This window comes from Ahaetulla prasina, chromosome 5 (genome assembly GCF_028640845.1).
Source record: "Ahaetulla prasina isolate Xishuangbanna chromosome 5, ASM2864084v1, whole genome shotgun sequence".
Lineage (NCBI taxonomy): Eukaryota > Metazoa > Chordata > Lepidosauria > Squamata > Colubridae > Ahaetulla > Ahaetulla prasina.
Genome location: NC_080543.1, coordinates 87048620 through 87071793, shown reverse-complemented (window position 1 = coordinate 87071793; position 23174 = coordinate 87048620). Strand labels below are relative to the sequence as shown.

Genomic DNA, 23174 nt, shown 5'->3' with positions numbered 1-23174 from the left:
GTTCCTGTTACACAGAGATTAGGGAAAAACATATTCTGCCAATAACTGCTAGGTATTCTGGCCGTTCTGATACTACCTATCTTCAGGGGCTGCTTAAGGTTGAACAATCCATAACTACAATGCAGGTGGCCAGTTTCTGTGCAGCAGCACTGGGGATTCGTCGCAAACATGTGTCTTCTCCACCATAGTTATGTTATATAACAAATGTGACAAACCGCTTGCACGGCTTAGTCTTTTCCCTTTTAGTGTTGAACCTAGACCAGACCACACAGTTTATGGATTGTAATTGTAGTATAGTTAGACCATGTATAATTGACAGACTGGATTTTATTATAGATTTTAGTTGTTATTTATTATTTTATACTGGAATTTTTAATTGTATATTTACTAAGCTTTTTTATTTGTTCTGGTCTCTGGTCTAAGACTGTTGAATTAATTGAATTGAATGTTGCTATTAGTAAAAACTGGAAGACATAAATGATTATATAAAATTATAAGATGAAATATATGATGAAACTTTTCCCCTATATTCTCTTTTTTTCACAAAATGAATATTGTGTACATGTAGAATTCTTTGGTATTTTAATAGCAGTGGTTATAGGATCCTAGTTTCACCTGAAAATATGAAAGTAGCTTGCTTATTTATTTATTGCTTGTTTGCTTATTTATTTATTCTATCTCTGCAGCGTGCTTGTGTAATTCTAATAATATATTCAAAGATAGTGTAATTTTTCATCACTTTTAACCTTCTACAATCCTATCCATGGACTGCATCTTTATCAATGCATAATAATATATCACTACCACGAGTATCTGCAAAGGAAACCCTTTTAAAAAGTTGGAAATAATTATTGATGGATTCTATTTTATCCCAGGTGAGTTATTATTTTCCTCTGAAGACTCTCTGGAGATCTTTCTTTGCTGCACTCGTTGCAGCCTTTACCCTGAGATCCATCAATCCATTTGGAAACAGTCGCCTGGTCCTCTTTTATGTGGAATATCACACCCCTTGGTACATGGCTGAACTTTTCCCCTTTATATTGCTTGGAGTTTTTGGAGGATTGTGGGGGACACTTTTTATTCGATGCAACATTGCATGGTGCAGAAGGCGTAAAACTACCAGGCTTGGAAAGTATCCAGTCTTAGAGGTCATTGCGGTCACTGCCATAACTGCTATTATTGCCTATCCAAATCCTTACACACGAAGGAGCACCAGTGAGCTCATCTCTGAACTCTTCAATGACTGTGGAGCCTTGGAGTCATCACAACTCTGTGACTACATAAACGATCCCAACATGACTAGACCTGTGGATGATATTCCTGACAGACCAGCTGGTACAGGAGTATACATGGCTATGTGGCAGCTAGCTCTGGCTCTGGTTTTTAAAATCATCATTACCATATTCACTTTTGGCATGAAGGTAAGTTGGAAAATCAAGCATAGTTTAAGAAATGTTGTAGTCACCTAAGATCTGATACACTGAAACAAATATAGCAATATAGCAATAGCACTTAGACTCATATACCGCTCCATACTGCTTTATAACACTCTCTGGGTAGTTTACAATGTCAGCATATTGTCCCAATAATCTAGGTCCTCATTTTACTGACCTTGGAAGGATGGAAGGATCAGTCAACCTCGATCGAACTCCTGGCTGTGGGCAGAGTTAGCCTACAATACTGCATTCTAACCACGGTGCCATCAGAGCTCCTTCTTTTACTTATCCAAGTAAAACTAAGGGGAAGATTGCACTAAAAATAATATTTTATACCATATAAAATGTTTATAGTTTCAGCTCAGCTTTTAAAGAATTCTTGAATATTTTGATGTATTTATTTATAGTACTCTTGAAATTTTTTGTACACCACTATATATGATAAAATGTCCCTTCTTTGTTATGGCATTTCTCACATTTCTTACATAGTTTGTCTATTTTGGTAATAATTGACTGAGTTACATACTATCTATAAAACATTTTGTAGCAATTTTCTCTTTAATTATAATGTGAAGTATTTATCATTTCCCCCATAATTTTCCCATTGTGTACTGTAATTATTTCTATGAAGTTTTGCATCCATTATATCTTTTTTAATTTATTCCATTTCCAGGCATATATGTATGTGTGTGTGTCTGGAAATGGAATAAATTTCCATTATATCCTAATAAGTGATCTTGTTTATTTTACAAATGTTTTAAATTCTGTAAATTTCTTAAAATTGTTCCTTCTTTCTTGAGTTCACTTTTTATTCTTCTACCAATTTGTAACTACCTTCACTGAGCAGTTCTTGCTGTCCCTTTGGTCTGCTGGCAACATTAAATGACAGGTTAATCAGCATTTTATTTTATACTAAATGATGTCTTCAGAGTTCATGTTCAGCAGAATTTGATATCATACAGACATAAATTGTTGACAGTACATTGAATGCATAGTAATTGCATTTTAATATGATAAATTACTACTTATTTTTAGGGCTGTTTATTTTTGCCATTATTTTATTTTAAAAATTGTCACTTGTAAGTTCCATAAATTTGTAGGGCAAGTATTACAAATGTTTGAAGAACAGTGTAGATATTTTCAGATTATTTGAAATGTTAGACCATTTGTTAGTTCTACGTGGTTTAAATAGGGTTTTTTTTTGTTTTTTTGTTTTTGTTTACATTTATACCCCGCCCTTCTCCGAAGACTCAGGGCGGCTTACAGTGTATAAGGCAATAGTCTCATTCTATTTGTATATTTTTACAAAGTCAACTTATTGCCCCCCCAACAATCTGGGTCCTCATTTTACCTACCTTATAAAGGATGGAAGGCTGAGTCAACCTTGGGCTGGGCTCGAACCTGCAGTAATTGCAGGCTACTGTGTTCTTAATAAGCCTTAATAACAGGCTTTACCAGCGTGAGCTAAACCGGCCCAGGTTGTTACTGAGACTGAGTGTTTGATGCTAAATTCATCTGCAATCACACTGGCATCCACAATCACCCAAGGTTCATCAAAATGACAAAGTATGCATTGTGATGTAACAAAGAAGTACCACCTTGATGATATCAAGTACATGATTGATAGTATGAATCACGGAATGTGGTTAAGATAAAAAAACAGAATTATTGGAGATTTCAAATAATTTTTGACTAATGGCTTCTCACATCTATGGCAAAATGTTAGTGCCCTGCTTGCTCACTTTTAATAGCAAGTGAGAAAGAAAAATAATCTCTGCAGGGCCATTAGAACTTGCTTGACATTAATTCTAAGAAAATATGGTGCAAAAACAATTTGGTATTTATTTCTTTACCAATATCTCTGATGGGGAAAATCATAGCGGTAATTAAAACTCTATTTTTTTGTGTGCTACGATTCCTTCATGGGTTGTCTCTTTTGGTAATAATTGACTGAGTTACATACTATCTATAAAACATTTTGTAGCAATTTTCTCTTTAATTATAATGTGAAGTATTTATCATTTCCCCCATAATTTTCCCATTGTGTACTGTAATTATTTCTATGAAGTTTTGCATCCATTATATCTTTTTTAATTTATTCCATTTCCAGGCATATATGTATGTGTGTGTGTCTGGAAATGGAATAAATTTCCATTATATCCTAATAAGTGATCTTGTTTATTTTACAAATGTTTTAAATTCTGTAAATTTCTTAAAATTGTTCCTTCTTTCTTGAGTTCACTTTTTATTCTTCTACCAATTTGTAACTACCTTCACTGAGCAGTTCTTGCTGTCCCTTTGGTCTGCTGGCAACATTAAATGACAGGTTAATCAGCATTTTATTTTATACTAAATGATGTCTTCAGAGTTCATGTTCAGCAGAATTTGATATCATACAGACATAAATTGTTGACAGTACATTGAATACATAGTAATTGCATTTTAATATGATAAATTACTACTTATTTTTAGGGCTGTTTATTTTTGCCATTATTTTATTTTTTTAAAAATTGTCACTTGTAAGTTCCATAAATTTGTAGGGCAAGTATTACAAATGTTTGAAGAACAGTGTAGATATTTTCAGATTATTTGAAATGTTAGACCATTTGTTAGTTCTACGTGGTTTAAATAGGGTTTTTTTTTTGTTTTTTTGTTTTTTTGTTTACATTTATACCCCGCCCTTCTCCGAAGACTCAGGGCGGCTTACAGTGTATAAGGCAATAGTCTCATTCTATTTGTATATTTTTACAAAGTCAACTTATTGCCCCCCCAACAATCTGGGTCCTCATTTTACCTACCTTATAAAGGATGGAAGGCTGAGTCAACCTTGGGCTGGGCTCGAACCTGCAGTAATTGCAGGCTACTGTGTTCTTAATAAGCCTTAATAACAGGCTTTACCAGCGTGAGCTAAACCGGCCCAGGTTGTTACTGAGACTGAGTGTTTGATGCTAAATTCATCTGCAATCACACTGGCATCCACAATCACCCAAGGTTCATCAAAATGACAAAGTATGCATTGTGATGTAACAAAGAAGTACCACCTTGATGATATCAAGTACATGATTGATAGTATGAATCACGGAATGTGGTTAAGATAAAAAAACAGAATTATTGGAGATTTCAAATAATTTTTGACTAATGGCTTCTCACATCTATGGCAAAATGTTAGTGCCCTGCTTGCTCACTTTTAATAGCAAGTGAGAAAGAAAAATAATCTCTGCAGGGCCATTAGAACTTGCTTGACATTAATTCTAAGAAAATATGGTGCAAAAACAATTTGGTATTTATTTCTTTACTAATATCTCTGATGGGGAAAATCATAGCGGTAATTAAAACTCTATTTTTTTTTGTGCTACGATTCCTTCATGGGTTGTCTCTTCTGCTCTTGCTTGATTAATTGTTGTGAAAGACAGAATTCATAACAATCTTGGAAAATAGCCAGGTGTTAAGAAATGCAAGGTGATAAGTCTCTGCAGTGAACAAAAATAATGGAATTCTCTGAAGTAATAAGAAACAAGAACATTTAGTAGGAAGACTTCAGTTGCCCCTGAAATAATTTATTAAATTTAAGGAATTTAATATATTTATATTTAAAGTAATCTTTGAAATCATCTTTACCATATGTACTACAGGTAGTTCTCGACTTATGATCACAATCGAGCCCAAAATTTATGTTGTTACGTGATTCATTTTTTGAGTGAATTTTGCCCCATTTTATGACCTCTCTTGCCACAGTTGTTAAATGAATCATTACCATTGTTAAGTTAGTAACACAGTTATTAAGTGAACCTAGCTTCCCCATTGACTTTGCTCATCGGAAAGAGGATGACCCCAGGACACTGCAGCCATCATAAATATGAACTAGTTGCTAAGCATCTGAATTTTGTTCATGTGATTATGGGGATGCTGCAGTGGTCATAAGTCACTTTTTTCAGTGCTGTTGTAACTTTGATCAGTCACTAAAAGAACTGTTGTAAATTGAGGATTATTTGTATTAAGTTGTGCTTGTGATAATTTGGTTTTAACTTCACTTTATGTTATTTGAGATTCCTTCAGGTCTCTTTATACCCAGCATGGCTGTAGGAGCAATAGCTGGTAGAATTGTTGGAATTGGTGTGGAACAGTTGGCCTACCATCATCATGACTGGATCATCTTCAGAAACTGGTGTAGACCAGGAGCTGACTGTGTTACTCCAGGACTATATGCAATGGTGGGAGCTGCTGCGTGCTTAGGTACCCTGTATTATTCTTTTGTTTTAATTGTTCTGTATGATATAGCATGGTATCGGTTTAAACCCCTAAATTTTGCAGTTTAAAAATTCATAAATATTATACCTAAAGATTTCTTGGAATGAAGGTACCATATCCATTTGGGAATGAAGAAAACTAAGGCTGTATACTAATTCAGTGAATGATTGCCCCTGGATACCATACAGTACAACTGCAGAGCTGCCTTTATGTTTTGGTTTATGGGAAAACGTTAACATTTTATAGTGGATTCCACTTATGAAAACACATGTCAGGTTGCAAAAAATCAGAGTGGCATCTTCTATGACAATCTTACCCAACAATTTCCTTCTCTTGACAGGTGGAGTTACCAGAATGACAGTCTCGCTTGTTGTGATCATGTTTGAATTAACAGGAGGACTAGAGTATATTGTGCCTCTTATGGCTGCAGCTGTTACTAGCAAGTGGGTTGCTGATGCTTTTGGCAAAGAAGGGATCTACGAGGCACATATCCATTTGAACGGCTATCCATTTCTGGATGTAAAAGATGAATTTACCCACAGAACACTGGCTACTGATGTTATGAGGCCCAGGCGTGGAGAACCTCCTCTTTCTGTCTTGACCCAAGACAGCATGACAGTGGAAGATGTGGAGACATTAATCAAGGAAACAGACTACAATGGCTTTCCAGTGGTGGTTTCTAAAGAGCGTCTTATTGGCTTTACACAGAGACGGGACTTGATTCTTGCAATAAGTGAGTTGCATCTGTTTCACATAGAGGTGATTAGTTTTATGGGTGGCCTAGAAGAAAGTTAGGTAAGAAATTAATTGTGTGCAATAGTATTCTAAACTTAAAAGATCCCAATATCATGTCCTCTCACATCTATGCATTTAATGTTCCCTTTCCAAATTAGCCTTTAGAAAATTTTGATTCTTTTAAGAATAACAGAAAGCTCCTTTCTCATTACTTTTTGTAACAAAAGAAGTGTTGGTCTCCCTCTCTCTCCCTCTCCCTCTCCCTCTCCCTCTCCCTCCCTCCCTCCCTCCCTCTCTCTCTCTCTCTCTCTATATATATATATATATATATATATATATTTGTTTTCTGAGGTTTTCACGGGTGTTTGTATATAGGTCTTTGGTTGTTCGGGTTTTCTCCCGTGTAAAATTGGAAGTGTCTTGGCGACGTTTCGACGAAGTCTCATTCGTCATCTTCAGGCTTCAGCTTCGTGCTTCTGGGAGCAATGTGTGATCGCAGCTATTTCTTCCTTTTAACTGCTAGTGGGGGTTTGAACTGATTGGGTGGGAGCTTGGCTGTGCTCTGATTGGCTGGGGGTTTTTCTGTGCTCTGATTGGCTGGGGGTGTGTCCTGTGTTGGTGGGGGCTTGGTTGTGCTCAGTCTAATCTGTGCTGCAGGGGGATTTGAGCTGGTGAGCTGCACTGCTGCTGTTTGGCTTCGTGTTCGTGGTCGTGCTACATCTTCGTAGTGGGTGTCAGTCTGCTGCATGTATGGATTGGAGAGGTTTGAAGTGGCTAATGTTGCAGCTGCGGTCTGGCTTCTGGTCCTTGGTCGTGCTTCCTGATCAGTGTGGGTTTGGGTGTGCTTTCTGGGTGGATGTGTGGTGGTGACATCCTGTGTGGACCTCGTGAGTGTGGGTCTGGTGTCATTCCTCGTGTTAGGGACACGTTTGTCAATAAGGGCAGGTTTCCAAATGGCTGGTAGGCGGGAGGTATCATCTCGTTTGTTCATGCTGTGTGGCGTTTTCTATCTCGATGGCTTCTCTGATTATTCTGTTGTTAAAGTGTTCAGTTTTGGCGATAGTTCTGGTCTTTTAAAGTCAATATCGTGTCCTGTGACTTTAAAGTGTTGGACCAGGGAAGAAGTTGGTTCCTCTTTTTGAATGAGTTCTTGTGTTCTTCAATGCGTGCACTTATTCTTCTGTTGGTTTGTCCAATGTATGTGGTGGGGCAGGCGGTGCATGGGATTTCATATACTCCTTGATTTTCTAACTCAATTTTGTCTTTGGGGTTTCTTAGGATGGTGGATATTTTTTGGTTTGTGCAGAATGCTGTCTTGATGTTATGTTTGTGGAGGATCTTGCTGATTCTGTCTGTGGTGCCTTTTATATATGGGAGGAGGGCTGTGCCATTTTCTTGCTCTCTGTCTTGGGTTTTAGTGGGGGGTTCTTTTTGGATTAGTTTGGTAATTTTATTTCTCTGGAATCCATTGGATGTTAGTACGTTTGTGAGAGTGTGTAGTTCGGTTTTTAGGTGTTGTTCGTCAGCTAAGCATTTTGTTCTAGAGATGAGTGTCTTGGCTATCCAATCCATACATGCAGCAGACTGACACCCACTACGAAGATGTAGCACGACCACGAACACGAAGCCAAACAGCAGCAGTGCAGCTCACCAGCTCAAATCCCCCTGCAGCACAGATTAGACTGAGCACAACCAAGCCCCCACCAACACAGGGCACACCCCCAGCCAATCAGAGCACAGAAAAACCCCCAGCCAATCAGAGCACAGCCAAGCTCCCACCCAATCAGTTCAAACCCCCACTAGTAGTTAAAAGGAAGAAATAGCTGCGATCACACATTGCTCCCAGAAGCACGAAGCTGAAGCCTGAAGATGACGAATGAGACTTCGTCGAAACGTCGCCAAGACACTTCCAATTTTACACGGGAGAAAACCCGAACAACCAAAGACCTATATATATATATATATATATATATATATATATATATATATATATATATATATATATATATATATATATATATACTGTATATAAACAATTATACTCAGAACTAGATTGAATGCCTACATAACTTTTCTGTCTTCTTTTTCTTATTCTTTTCAAAGTTAAAGCAAACTAAATTGATGCATAGAGGAAGGTGACAGAGATGAAAGCAAATACTACAATTAAAAAACTAGGCATGTTTACCATAAGAAGACAAGGCAAAAGCTGATAATTTATATGAAATGTAATAAATTACATGTAGGCTTGAAAGCTGATTGGATGATGATGCAGTTTGGGATTTGGTCATTTTCATTTCACAGCTGTTAAAAGATGAATTTAAGTGAGACATAATACAGTACAACGCCAATGTGTTAGAAACTGACAAGGTTCTGTTGTTAGAAGTTAAGAGTTGGTTTCCATGATTGATGGAAAATAGTTCAAAGGGAGAGAGAGAGAGAAACTTGCACTTAAAATCTCTTCTGAAGATTAGCATCAAGCAAGAGGGAATATTATTAGTGTTAGTTGGCCTTTGTTTTTGAACAGAGGATATTTTTAGAAAGCCTATTATTGCTCTGGAGGTTTTAGCACTTCTACACACTGAAAATCGAAGAAAAAGAAAGGGAAATGGATGCATTATTCAGCAGTAATTGAGAGAAAAGGGCAATCATAATAATAATATATGCTTCAATTAGCTGAAATATATATGTCAATACTGAGTTTAATGAAGAGTGTAATTTAAAAGTCAAATGGGCACTTTCCTAAAATAAGGTTTAAACTGATTTAGTTTACCCATTGGCAACCGCTTCAAGAATTTGACATTTAATTCTATTCAATAATCACAGTGCTAAGCCAACAACAAGCCACAGTATGGTTTCATGTTATATATGCTACTATTAGACTTCATAATCCTTTGCCACTTGTATCCCTTCCTAAACTCAGATTCCCTTCTATGTTCAAACTAATTAGTTTGTTGTTTTATTCAAATGCTATCAACAATATTTTGCCCTTTTATTCCTTTATTTAATCTACTGGATTGTCCAGTAGATACAAGTATAACTTTAAAAAGGCTTGTCTGTGTCTGGAAAGCAATTGTTTGTGAACCAATGGTTGAACTGTGTGAAAGAAGGATTGTGAGACTCCTTCAGTGCCCCTACAAGATACTGTTTTGCATACCTTTTCCAGAAGATAAGATAAAATAACCCTAGACAGGGTTAAAGATAAATGTTGGTGTGCATGGGCTCTACATTTTTCAGTTAAAATGATTAGGGGTATGCTCCAAGTCCTTTCTACTGAACAGCGTCATTTGGTGACACCTAACTGGTGAACCTTTCCTCAAAAACTGGAGCGTTCCTAGTCACTTAGGTTCAGGAAGGGTGGATAAGCCTGGCTCTTCTCCCAATCACTGGGCCAAGATGAAAGTTGAACACTGCACATGTGAATTTGGACTAGGAGTATTCTGGTGCCTTGGTTCTTTGTCCTGGTTTTAAGTTTGTTCAGTTGTGCTTTTGTTGTTGTGAGCATCAGGATTGAATTCTAGTGGCCCCGTAAATCTTTTAAATAAATGAATACATTTTTATTTATTGAGTTGAAAAAGCCTTTGAGGATCCCCTTGAATCTACTGTCATATTGAGTGTAGCAGAAAAGTCCTATTAAATGATACTGTCAGAATGGAAACTACAACTCTGCAGTGATCCAGTTTCAAAGGGTTAGGAAGGATTATTCAGAATTTCATTTGACATTTTAAACAAAATGCACTATTCTTGGGCTTGTGCAACAAGCTATAGAGGCAACTGCAGAAGCCCAGGAGAAGTTAGAGATTCTTGAACGAGTTTTAGCATCTTATAGGTGAATATCTTGCTTGCTCTGAAATATCTTCTCTCTGTAGCCTTAAGGTAAGTAGCTTGGCTTGTGACCTTAAGCCTTAAGGTAAGTAGCTTGGCTTGTGACCAGTGAAAGCAGAAATGTGGCATCTCTTCTCCTTTGCTCCCCTTAAAGGGATTCAAATCAGTTATGTGAACAACAGGAACAAAGTCATTTTTGCCTCTCTTTTTTTGAGCCTGTGTAGTTGTATGAATGCGTGCAGATGGCTTTCTATAGGCCTGAAACTTATGGCCTCAGATATGAAAAGGTGCTGATCATATGTGGTATTCTAGAGAAATTATTCCATATCAATATTATCCCTAAAAAAGGGATTTGGATAAATCTGGCATCAGTATTAGTGTGCTGGCACTACTATACAGATGTACTTAATAATTATCCTGATCTACAAGAACCATTTAAGGATCATCAGAAAACAGTAACTATTTCTCTCCTGAGATGGGTGTGCAATAGTCCTTATTTTTCTGATTTTTTCATACAGAAAATGCAAGGCAGCGCCAGGATGGTGTAGTAAGCAATTCAATTGTATATTTTACTGAGGAGCCTCCGGAGGTCCCTCCCAATAGCCCTCATATGCTGAAGCTCCGGCGTATTTTGAATCTGAGCCCCTTCACTGTCACGGACCATACACCAATGGAAACAGTGGTAGACATTTTTCGAAAACTTGGACTAAGGCAGTGTCTTGTTACACGCAGTGGGTAAGTATATAAATTATTTTTGTTTTTAAAAATATGCTATTTCTGTTGAATGGGATGGGCTTATTTTCTGGAAGAAATAATTCCAATCCTCTCCAGATATATGTAATCTTAGTCCTGAAAAACAAGCTGGGTTGGATTACAAGGGATGTTTGAATTTATAAAAAAATAACAATGCAATTTTTGAAAAATAAGTTAAAACTAAACTGAAATAAAAGGTGCATTTGAAGCACCTTCATAATTTTTCAGTAACAATATTAAAACAAGAACTTAAAGAAAAGATGCCATTGAAATAAAATAATGAATTCCCAAATTTGTTAGCTATTAATACTTTTTATAATTCATTTAGCTAGCAAAGACTTACTCTCTAACTCAGAGCAATATATCTTATTTTTGTTCTTTTGACAGAGCAGTATTTATAATACATGTACAGTATGTAATTAAGCTTCATATTTAGGTCAAGCTATAAGTATTTTTAATCTATGAAAAAAAACCTATATGTTGCTGCTAGGGAGAAATGCCAGCCGAATGTAATTGTTAGCAAAAGTTTTGCTAAGGTTTTAGCTTTTATCCAGACTAAATGTGCCTCAAATACTTATGGAAATCCCTGCATCAATGACACATTAAAGGAATTAACTAATGGAAGTTTCTTTTTTTACAAACTGAAAGTTTTAAAGTTTATAAAGGATTTATAAGCCTATAAGAAGGTAAGGAATGAAAAATATAAGAGGCAGCAGCTAAACTGAATGAAACAGAGTCCTGAATATAGAATATATGTCCCTCAAAAGCTCAAACATTCTGGAGCAATGAGAGAAAGCAAGTTGCAGTGCTGGAAAGTGAAGGCCTTCTGAAGCTATAAAGAACATTTGCCAAGCTAGAGGAATATTTAGGTGGAACATATAAGAAATATCATCTAATAAACATTTTAGTAATGATCTAGCAATTATTCTATTGGTCTCTAGACGACCTTATTCCTAAACCTTGGCTAATGAATGCTTAGGAATTATCTAATACACATTCTATTTGCTCTAGGCCATCCCTATTCCTAACTCCTAACTGCAAGATGCCTAACTCTTTATTACTTTTATCATCTTTCTAACTACCCAGAATTTACATGTGCTTTACATGTACATATTCCCTGTGAATAAGCCTTCTTTATTCTTGCCAGACAGACTCCACAATTACAGGCTTCCTGGTCTCTTTTCAGGTATATGCCATAACCTTCCTTTATTTTAGCAGACAGCCTATCACTATTCTGATAATATGAAAACTAAAATTAATGAAAACTTATTGCCTTTACACTTTGTTGTTGTTAGTCGTGAAGACCCATCGTGACACCATGGACAACATTCCTCCAGGCCTTCCTATCCTCTACCATCCTCCGGAGTCCATTTAGGCTCACACTGACTGCTTCGGTGACTTCATCCAGCCACCTCATTCTCTGCTGTCCCATTCTTCTTTTGCCCTCAGTCTTTCCCAGCATTAGGCTCTTCTCCATGAGTCCTTCCTTCTCATTAGGTGGCCAAATTATTTGAGTTTCATCTTCAGGATCTGGCCTTCTAAAGAGCAGTCAGGGTTGATCTCCTCTAGGACTGACCAGATTGTTTGCCTTGAAGTCCAAGGGATGCCCAGGAGTCTTCTCCAGTACCATAGTTCAAAGGCCTCAATTCTTTGGTGCTCAACCTTTCTTATGGTCCAACTTTCATAGCCATACATTGCAATTGGGAAAACCATAGCCTTGACTATACGCACTTTTGTTGGCAAAGTGATGTCTCTGTTTTTCAGTATGCTATCTAGATTTGCCATAGCTTTCCTCCCCAGGAGCAAGCGTCTTTTAATTTCTTGCCTTTACACTTAGAAGATACTAAATGCCTGAAACATTATGAATTTGATACAGGCGTAGAAAGATGCTGCAAACAGAGCAATATCTAAGTGTAGGGAAGACAGGAATGCTACAGCTAGTCCTTGAGTTACAACAGTTCACTTAATGACTTATGCCCATTTTTCACACTTATGACCGCTGTAGCATCCCCGTGGTCATGTGATTTACATTCAGCTGCTTGGCAACTGGTTCATATTTATGATGGTTGCAGCGTCCCGAGGTCACGTGATAATTTGTTGCCCTCTTCTGACAAGCAAAGTTAATGGGGAAATTAGATTCATTTAACAACTGTCTTACTAATTTAACAATTGCAGTGATTCGCTTAACAAATGTTGTGATTCACTTAGCAACATAAATTTTTGGCTCAATTGTGGTCATAAATTGAGATTACCTATCTTTATTTGCACAACCAGCTTGAGGGGGAAAATTGAGCCATTTGGAGCCAACAAAAGTCAATTTGTTGGTCAAACAAACTTCATTGTTTTTGCCCAATGCTAATCTCAATGGGATTCAATTCTGGTAAAATCATATCATTTTGATAAACTCTTTGTATACTAGGCAGGTTTTTTTTAAAGCAGGTAAAATATTGGTAAAAAGAAACTATGCTTTTAGATCGATAAGTATTATATGTAACTTATTTTTTTTAAACATTGGATGTACAGAATCCTGCGTTTTGAAGATAAAAACTCAGTAAAATCTAGTTTTGTGAAAGTAACATCAGATTATGGCTAAAGTTCAGGGTAGAAAGAGGCCTATAATAAATATTTTAAAATACACTATTTAAAGTATTATTTACTTTCTGCAACTTTTTACTTCAAGATATTGTCTTATAAGGTTCACTTATTAATATGTCTAAGCTCATAACTGCCAATCAAGAGACTTAAACAGAGTTTAAGTATGTTAACAGCTTCAAAAAATAAAAAGCTAAATGACACATTTTGAGTCAACTCTGCGCTTTGAAAACATTTATAAATGTATAGGTTTACTTAGGCAGTTTAAACCTCAAAAATTTCCAGAAAAAGAAGGAAAAAATTAAAAATTAAAATTAAAATCAAAATTGTATTCAGGTTGGAAAAGAAAACATATCTGCATAGCTTTTAGGCAGATGAAAAAGACCAAATCACCCATTCGCCCCCCCATTCTCAGACAGGCTTCAGAGAGAAAAGTGGAAGGGGGTGGTGGAAAAACAGCACTTTCGAAAAGAAAAAAAAAATCCAAAAGTCCACCCTGAGGAGGGGGGAATGTGTAAAACAGCACTCTCCCCACACCCTCCAACCTGGCTCAACAGAGAGTGAGGGTGGGGGAGGGAAGGGTAGTTAAGATGAGCCAGAGAAATTGCACACCTTCTCAATGAGTTTCTCCAACACTGCAACCAGGCTGCTTACAGAAACAATCTCAGGCACACACATTTCTTGCAAATCCAGAAGATAACACAAAAATCTCACACCTCTCAATGAGCCCCTCCAACACAGCAACCAGGCTGCTCGCTCGCGCGCGCGCACACACACACACACACTCCATGCAAATCAAGCATCAAATTATCTCAGGGAGCTTTCTCACAAGCTCCACTCTCTAAACAATTTTTTATCCAGGTCTGGAAATGATTGCACACACATACATACACACGCACACACACCATCAAACAACATTTTCAGACCTGGGGAAGTTGTCTCTTTAAATCCTCTCCCCTCAAGTGGGAAAACTCAGAGAGCAGTTTAAATCATGAATGTGATTGTGGGCTCTAGCTACTCCCAGTTTCCCACAGTTCCAAGCTGAGAAGTTTAAGTAATTTGCAAGCTGGTCATACAAATCACAACTTACTTTTACCTATTGAATCTATCTCTTTGCTAGAATGTTACTACGTGTCTCTGCCCTGGGGTGTTCTGGGCGTTTATCTTGTTAGAGTCAGGGCTATTAAGGATCATTCACTTTTCCAGGAAACAGATAAGCCCTTTCTGGGGAAATTTTAAGGGGGACTCCCTGCTGAGTGCGTTTTATAACTGCTCCCAGCTTTGCTAGGGAATCCCTTAAATAAACGCAATGATGAGGCGTTTATGGCAATATTTAAAAAGGAATGCTGGTGTCACTCAAAAAAAAAAAAAAGAGTGAGATCTGTCCCCTACTTTTAGCTCCATCAGAGAGTCTGAGGGAAGCAATTGGCCCTCCAGAGCCCCATCAATAATTTTCAGGATAAAATTCAGGGGTCTACGCTGATATGAGGGGTGAAGGAGCTAGGGTTTTGGCGTTTCTGGCCTGAAGCCTCCTCACCCAGTAACTGAACTGGGACATTGTTGTTCAAGGGGCATTATCTCCTCCAATGGGCAAATTGAAGACAACATTGATCTCTATGGATGGAGGTATTCCAGGGGTTAACTGAAGTTCCCCTCCCTCTTCTTTGGGGACTCCAGGAAGCAGCTGCTAAAAAAAAACTGGCTTGCTTTTGCATTCTCATCTCTTGAGTTTCTTTGTGTTGGGGTTTCTAAGCCCTAGAAGGGTTTTTTTTTTTTTGCAGTTTTGCAATTTCTTTCTTGTGTTGGGGGTGCTTTGACCCACAAAAGCTATTTTCAGCAAAACATCATCAGGATCGAAGTCAGTAAACCTCCAGAACCTATCCTTCAAACGATTCAGAAAAAGGGGTGGGGGGATTTTGAAAGATCTGATGAACACAGTGGAAGTTTACTGTTTTTTCTTTGGGGACACGCAGGTTTAAACCTTGCAGGAAAAATCCCTAGTTTTCTGGAGGATGAGGGCACCCTGATCTGTGTTGGGGTTGATCTCATCAGGCACATTAGGTCCATGAGTGGCCATTACACATTGAAAAAGTTCTACATATCTTTGGGGGAATTCCCTGCAAGGTGGGAATTCCAATTGAAAGGAATTGGAGTGCTGAATCCTGTGAATCAGGCTGCAAATTGGGCTGAGGTGCTGTTGAAAGCACTTGTTCTTGCATAGCAGGCTGAAATGCTGCTGGAGGCAGTTAAACCAATATAAAGGCACAGCATTTGCATTGTTCCTGCAGAGCAAGAGGAAATGCTGCTGGAGGCACTTAAGCCAATATAAAGTCACAGCATTTGCATCGTAATATGGTGTGGGGGAAACTCTCCTTCCTCCTCAGTCACTTTGGCTAGTTTGTTTCTTTTTCTGAAAGTGACAAGGGGGCAAATTTTAGAAGAGGATGTTAGAGTGAGCCCACACGTTCTCTGAATCTCTGGCTGACAGAGGAGGTTGAAAAAGAAACCAACAAAGAATTCCTCTTCAATTCGTCTGATGGTAGCCAAAAAATCAGCAAATTTGTTGATAAAATCTAAATCAAAGCTGCCTTCTGGAGGCCAGGCTCCCACACTAGTAGGTTGGCCAGATGGATTTAAAAGCAACTTTGATTGCTACGATAGGTCTTAGCTCTATTCTTCCAACAAGGTTACTTGTTCCAAACAGGCTACCACTATCGTTGTCCTTTTTTTTTTTGCTTTTTTTTTTTAAAGGGATTTACCTGACTCAAGCTCGGGGTCTAGCCTCACTCTCGGGCTGGGGACAGCTCGAAGTTCTTGGCCAAAGACCCATCTTTTCCCTCAAGACTTTCTCGAGCTTCTTCTGTCAGGGGTTTTTGAGTTGGTTAAAACCCTTCCCTTCTCTGTAAGGGCTTTTGTCCAGTGAGGGCTTTCTCGGGCCCTAGGCTCCACTTCCTAGGCTCAGAACTGACAAAACTCCTTGGGCTCCCCTTTCAAGCTCAGAGTTTTAACCAGAACCACCCTTTCACTGCAGACTTTTATTCCAACAGTTACCTGCCTTTCAAAACGATCCGCTCTGGCTGATATTCTTGCGAATAATCAGAACCGCAAATTGAATCTCCGCACTCACTTGGAGGGCAAACCTCTAGTAGGAATTTCCCTCCTCTCATTCACACACACACAAAGCAACACTCCCCTCTTACCTTCCCCCCAAAAATATTTCTACTCACCTAGGAGAGTACAATCTTCCCCGATACCTGGTTCAAGCCTCAATGGGGCGTTCAGGTCCAGCTGGAATCAGGATCTGCTGGCATCCGGCCAGTCCAACATCACCAGTTCAAACTTACTGGGAGCGCTCTTTGACATTGTCTATGGCCCATGCCAGTTTTTCCTGCCCACTGTTTCCTGCCCACTGTTTTGAAGGCCTGCTGAACTTCAATGGAGTTCAGTATTGTGGGGGCTAAATGTAGCCATTTGGAAGAAAAGCATTGCCTTCAAGCCCCATGTCTGGGCGCCAAAAATGTAAGGTTCACTTATTTTTTTTTTTTTTTTTTTTTTTTGTTTACATTTATACCCCGCCCTTCTCCGAAGACTCAGGGCGGCTTACAATGTATAGGGCAATAGTCTCATTCTATTTGTATATATTTACAAAGTCAACTTATTGCCCCCCCAACAATCTGGGTCCTCATTTTACCTACCTTATAAAGGATGGAAGGCTGAGTCAACCTTGGGCCGGGCTCGAACCTGTAGTAATTGCAGGCTTTGTGTTCTTAATAACAGGCCTTACCAGGCAGAGCTAAACCGGCCCTTATTAATATGTCTAAGCTCATAAATGCCAATCAAGAGACTTAAACAGAGGCTTGAGTAAAATAGCATTTTAATCCTGATCAGGCTCAAAATGGTTAGTCGTTCCAAACACATAAGATGATACATACATGCAAGGAAGGAACTACAAACTCATGAGAGAAAGCAATGTCCTCTTATACCCAAAAAGGTCTTTGAAGTATTCTTGAGGAATGTAAACCCCCAACTCTGGCATCCATGATTTGTGTACCCGGGAATCTGGTTTCTATATTCCCATAGTAAAAGTCAGTGAATGTAATCTAATTTCAGGTTTACATCCATCTGCATTGTTTATCTCTTCCTCCTTTGTCTTCTAAATTAGCCACTTGGTTCCCTATTTAACAGTACAGAGGTATGTAGATTGCTCTGCTAGTTTGAGATATGTGACAATTTCTTGTGGGAAACAGAGTGCCATTTTATGGAGGTTTTTAGATCTTAATGCAGGTTAATGCAGGAAGGATGTACTTTTACAGCAGTAAACTTTTAGTGCAAGCGTATGTTCTTCATGAGAAAGGAAATGCAGGTATACAAAGACATCAGTATATATGTTGCAGGAAACAATTCTAGTATTTTAGTATATATGTTCCGTTCAATCTAACAAACTCTAATTGCATATATTCAATAAAAATAAATGACCAGACTTCACAATAATGAAATTCTCTTCACCAGACAGATTTTTAAAGGAACCCCAATGTTTCATAACTGCATTAAAATAAATAAATATTTATTTGAAATGATTCCCATATCTTGCAGTATTTAGTAATATGTAAAGGACATAGTGTAATATTTTTAAAATAGAAAAATTATCCAGACATTGCATTGCTCTTATATATCTTTGGGGCTGTGATAATAGCATATCTATCCTCTTTTTCTGTTTTTCCAATCCTTTGAGTAATGAAAAAGAATGAAAAATTGCCCTTCACAACGAATTACTTAAGTGTGTATAGTGTTTAAAATAGAATGCTTAAAACAGTAGGGTCAATTATTTGAGGCATTGGATTGTTATAATTAGCATTGATTATTCAAAGGGTTTTGCTATCACAGTAAGATAGTAAGTTTGTATTACATGCAGTTAACATTAGCTGGACTATTAATTTTATTTATATTTTTTACCATTGTTTTTCAGTTTTCTTAACAGCTATAGCAACCCTCCTCTAAAATAATTAATAAAAACTCATGATAGATGGAATGAACAGATATTTGAGAGCTTCCACCCTTTTGCATAGTAGCATGCCTGCAAGAGAAGGGGGAGAGCATATAATTCAGTCGTTTTGCAGGAAGCTTTCTTTAAATGTGATGCATTGGCATTCAGGTCATAGTTCAGGAGCCTCTGCCTTCAAGGTTTTTGCAATACTTTGATGTATCGGTCTCTTTATGCCCTGCATTGAGTTTTTTCTGCTTTGGCCTGGAGGATCCCAACAGTTTCTGCAAATATTTTTAGAGAGATAATGTCAAGTTGGACAAGTTTGAGCCTGCTCAAGAAACAGCCTTAACTAAGTGCATTGAGGAATGTTGCTGGATAGAATATGGCATCTTTATCCCTTTGCCAAAGGCTGAGAAAATTATAATGAAAGCTCTGTATTCATAAAAGCAATACATTGTGATGAATTTTTTCAGTTTGTAAATGTAAATCATTCTTTTTTTAAAAAACAACAACAACATCCATTTCTTATTTTTTAAAGAAGGGAGGAACAGGGTGTCTTTTTGAAACTGATTGTTTTGTATTTAAGTTTTGCCTGCAGAAGAATTTGAAAAATGAAGGAGACAGGTTAATGATTAATCACAATTTTGTTTCTTTCCTTCCCTTCTTCTCTAGGAGGCTCCTGGGCATTATCACCAAAAAGGACGTGTTAAGGCATATGGCTCAAATGGCAAATCAAGATCCTGAATCCATCATGTTTAATTAGGCTGTTCCCAGCAGAGAGGCCCAAATCTTAAAGAAAAGAATTCTATTGAACTGATTGAAAGGAGTTTGAATAAGCTCTTCATTTTTTGTTAAAATAAAATTTAAATTAATAGAACTTTGTTAAGGGTAGAATCCAGGGAAAATTATAGCAAACTGAACATTTGAGTTATGTTGGTAAAGATATTTGAAAATTCCATTCAACTATGGGCTATTTTTCCTGGGAATATGTTTTTCTTGTCATAAATACAGTTATTATCATGGCACATTTTTTCCCTTGTCCTGCCTACCATATCTCATTAATATAAATGCATTTTTCTCATGATTTGATGAGGACAGAAAATTCGTCTTTACAAAAATTTGAGAGCAGCTAGAAACCATATTATCTTGATAAAAGATATTAAAAACAGCAAGCATATGTATGCCTACTATAATCAAGAATGCCAAATGTTTTAATTGCACATGCCCTATTTCATATTTCTTAAATTTTATTTGGGTTCACAAAAGTTATTTTCTAAAGTTGCATACTTTTGTGAACAATGTTCTTGCTTTTACTATTTTTGCAGAAGTTCATAGATATTGTAGAAGTAAAAGGTACTTCAGTTAACTTTTAGTGCTATTGTTTAGTCTGAATTATTCTGTTCACTTGTAATAGGATGAAATAATCTGCAAATTCTTTCTTTTTTTATGATGAAATTTTCTTTTTACTGTGTTCCCATACATGAGCATGATGTCAGGTAGAGCACATAAGATTATATATTTCCAGGATAACTGACATTAAATTGCAATTCTGGCCACAAATGTTTGTTAAAAAGTATTTTAAACAATAAGCTTCAGTATTCCTAAACAAAAAAAAACCACGTTTTTTCCCTAGAGAAAAAAAACCCATATTAACACTCAGGTGTTTTTTTTAATGTATTCATTCTTTGTGGAATTGTTGTATATTTATTTTATGTCACAAATAGATTTTACAGTATGAAATATTTTATAAACCATCTTAGAATCAGTTTAGCTAATTTTTATAGTTAAAAAAAGTATAAACGAGTTTGAAGTTTGGACATGAATATGATAAATAAAGTATCTGCTATAGATAATCTTCATATTACATGTCTCAGGCATATGATTTTTGGGATGATCATTTATTACTGGTTCCTGAAAGAAATATGTTTAAATGGGCTCCAGGAAATATCAAGATGGTTTCCCAGCTTGTCACCCCACTAATATTAGCACATATTCTATTTTATGTGGTTTGTTGATAAATGTATTGACTGATGTATACATGAAACGTACTTCCTGTGTGAGCATGTTCAATATTTTGCCAAAAGATTACCCAATTGAAAAACCCATGGTTTTTAATGTCTGGGAAAAAAAGATTTGGTATTAAGCTGCTTATGACAACATGGTAGTGATTTTAAGATTCATCAATATATCACTGTCTGAACATATGAAACAAATAGTATTTAACTGATTGTCACCCAATTTTAGAGACTGGAAATAACAATAATTCTAATAATTGACAGGATTTTTTTCAGAATTTACTTACCTTTATAGAAGAACACCTGAGAATATCTATTGCATTTCATTAAAAATGCAGTTTCCTACTTCTTCAAATGACAGAAAAATAATAGAATAATAACATTAGGAAAATAATAAAATTTATCCAACTTTCCAAAAATTATTAATCATCCCTACCTTTTAATACAAAGAAATGGTTCTCCTGTGAGAAAGTGTGTGAATTTGAGTATGTGCTTGGAGACGAAATCTAGTATTATGTGGGTCTGCATAACCAAGCCACTATGGAATCATTTTTAGAAACTGTTTGTAAATTCTTTTCTCCTTGACATACAAATATAGTTTTTATACATTTAACAAATTAATCTGTACAACACATGGAACAGAGTGGAAATATGGGAGATTGAGCTGATAAATATTACATTTTGAAAGGTATTCAGAGGGAAGTTCAGTGCAACAATCAGCATGGTTCTTATATACAAAAGGAGTATGATAGTTTCCAACATACAAATAGATATGGGAAATATGTTAGATATTTTAGTTATATACATTCTTATGTTAAACTATCAGCCTATAACTTATGAGCAACCCACAGCTTTTTTTGTTTGACATATGCTGAAAATTTATCAAAAACTGTTATCTTTCTGTTTCATGTTATTTCTGAAGAAGAAAAGCCCAGCTTGATAAAATATATTCTGAATTCCAACCATGAATAATAGATCTGTTGAAATTTCTTATTTCTCATTTATATATGTTGAACTTGTGTATATTCACTAAATGAATAAAAAGGTTTTGGTAAATGAACATAATCCAAAAAACCTGTACTTTATGTAGCTCTATCCTGATTTAATGTACCTTAACTATCGAAACTGCTCTGTTTTATTAAAATGTAAATTTTAAAGTGGGTTAAACATTACAGTAAAATTGCAAATCCCACAATTTGTGTACTACATCTCAAGATACAAACCAGAGGAAACAAAAATACAAAGAACGTTTGAGTTCCTTGTATTTGACAATTCAGTTAAAATATCTAAATTTCATACTTACTACCTTCCAGAGTGTATCTTAATGCAAAATTTGTGTTCTAACTTTTGAAAAATATAGACCCCTATTATTCTTGACCAGAGGTGTGGCAGGAAAATGAAAGTTCAAAACATTTGAATGCCATCACATTGGCAATGGCTATTCTGTTACACTGTTGCACTATTGTTACATATATGGGGAAGGAGGAAAATTACATTTGGGATAAGTATTTTAACAGGAAGAAATTCACTGTTTTAAAATTGTATTAGGAAGAGATTTCATTTTCTACCTTTGCATTAGTATCACTTTCTGTGCAACTTCAGTCTGGATATTTAAACTGAAATGAGTATGTTAGTAATTGAAATGTGCAAAATTCTTCAGTTTTGTCATTTAGATTCAAAATAAGCTATAGCCAGTATAAATTCAAATTTTACATTATAAATTACATTTTTGGCAGAGCCATGGTGGTGCGGTAATTGGAATGCAGTATTGCACACTAACTTTGCTGACTGCCAGGAGTTTGATCCTGATTAGCTCAAGGCTGACTTAGCCTTCCAACCTTCCGAGGTTGGTAAAATGAGAACCCTCATTGTTGGGGGCTGCCAGACTGGCCCTTGCTACTCTCTAGGAAAGAAGGAGCCTTGACTCCATAAGTTTTAGAGAAAAGGTACTTCGAATAAAGATGCTGAATGCAGCATAGATGAGGGAAGCTCTGAGGAAAAACCATGTGAAAATCATATATTGAAAGCAATCCCCATGTCTCAAACTGTGCCCCCAGGGTGAGCAGTCTAATCAGGTCTTTTTCAGATGTTTTGGGAACTTGGTGCCTTAGGCACTGGTGTAAATTCCTTTCCCAGGACTGGCAGCCTTGAAGCTTGGCAGATGACTCAGTTTAGCATGTCTGGTTCCTGTTAGTGTTCATACTCCCCAATTTCCCATAACATTCTTTTACACCTCCAGCACACTTCCTATCCCAGATGATCCCTCCACTCTGCTGTTTGTAGTCATCTTGTGCTTCCTTCAGCACTTTGACCGCTATTGGGCACATATTTTGTAGTTCTTGTATCCATTCTTGTAATGAAGGGTTCTGGGGTTTGTCCAAAGATAGTGTTGTGTCTTGTCCGCTCTCACCGCAGCCGGGGTCTGCTTATCTGCTCCCAAACACGGAGGAATGTATGCCTCCCGGTCCCAGCCCTGGCTCCATGCCCAAGCAGGCTGCAGAGGAGGGAGCATCCCCCGGCCCCAGCCCTGGCTCCACGCCCAGGCAAACGGAGCAGCTAGACCCCTCCCCCTCCTCCACAGCATGTGAG

At 37.1% G+C, this 23174-nt stretch overlaps 1 protein-coding gene across 2 annotated transcripts in view; it reads left to right on the top strand.

The window, feature by feature from the left end:
* Nucleotides 1–21622, top strand: part of CLCN4 (chloride voltage-gated channel 4) — a 47609-nt gene extending 25987 nt beyond the window's left edge. For both annotated transcript variants that reach the window (XM_058186919.1, XM_058186918.1), the window contains 5 exons: nucleotides 876–1421; nucleotides 5483–5669; nucleotides 6025–6417; nucleotides 10760–10976; nucleotides 19243–21622. In XM_058186919.1, coding sequence (XP_058042902.1) covers nucleotides 876–1421; nucleotides 5483–5669; nucleotides 6025–6417; nucleotides 10760–10976; nucleotides 19243–19333 — 1434 coding nt within the window. In that variant the 3' untranslated portion in view covers nucleotides 19334–21622. The remainder of the gene's footprint in view (nucleotides 1–875; nucleotides 1422–5482; nucleotides 5670–6024; nucleotides 6418–10759; nucleotides 10977–19242) is intronic.
* The last annotated feature ends 1552 nt before the right edge of the window (nucleotides 21623–23174 follow it).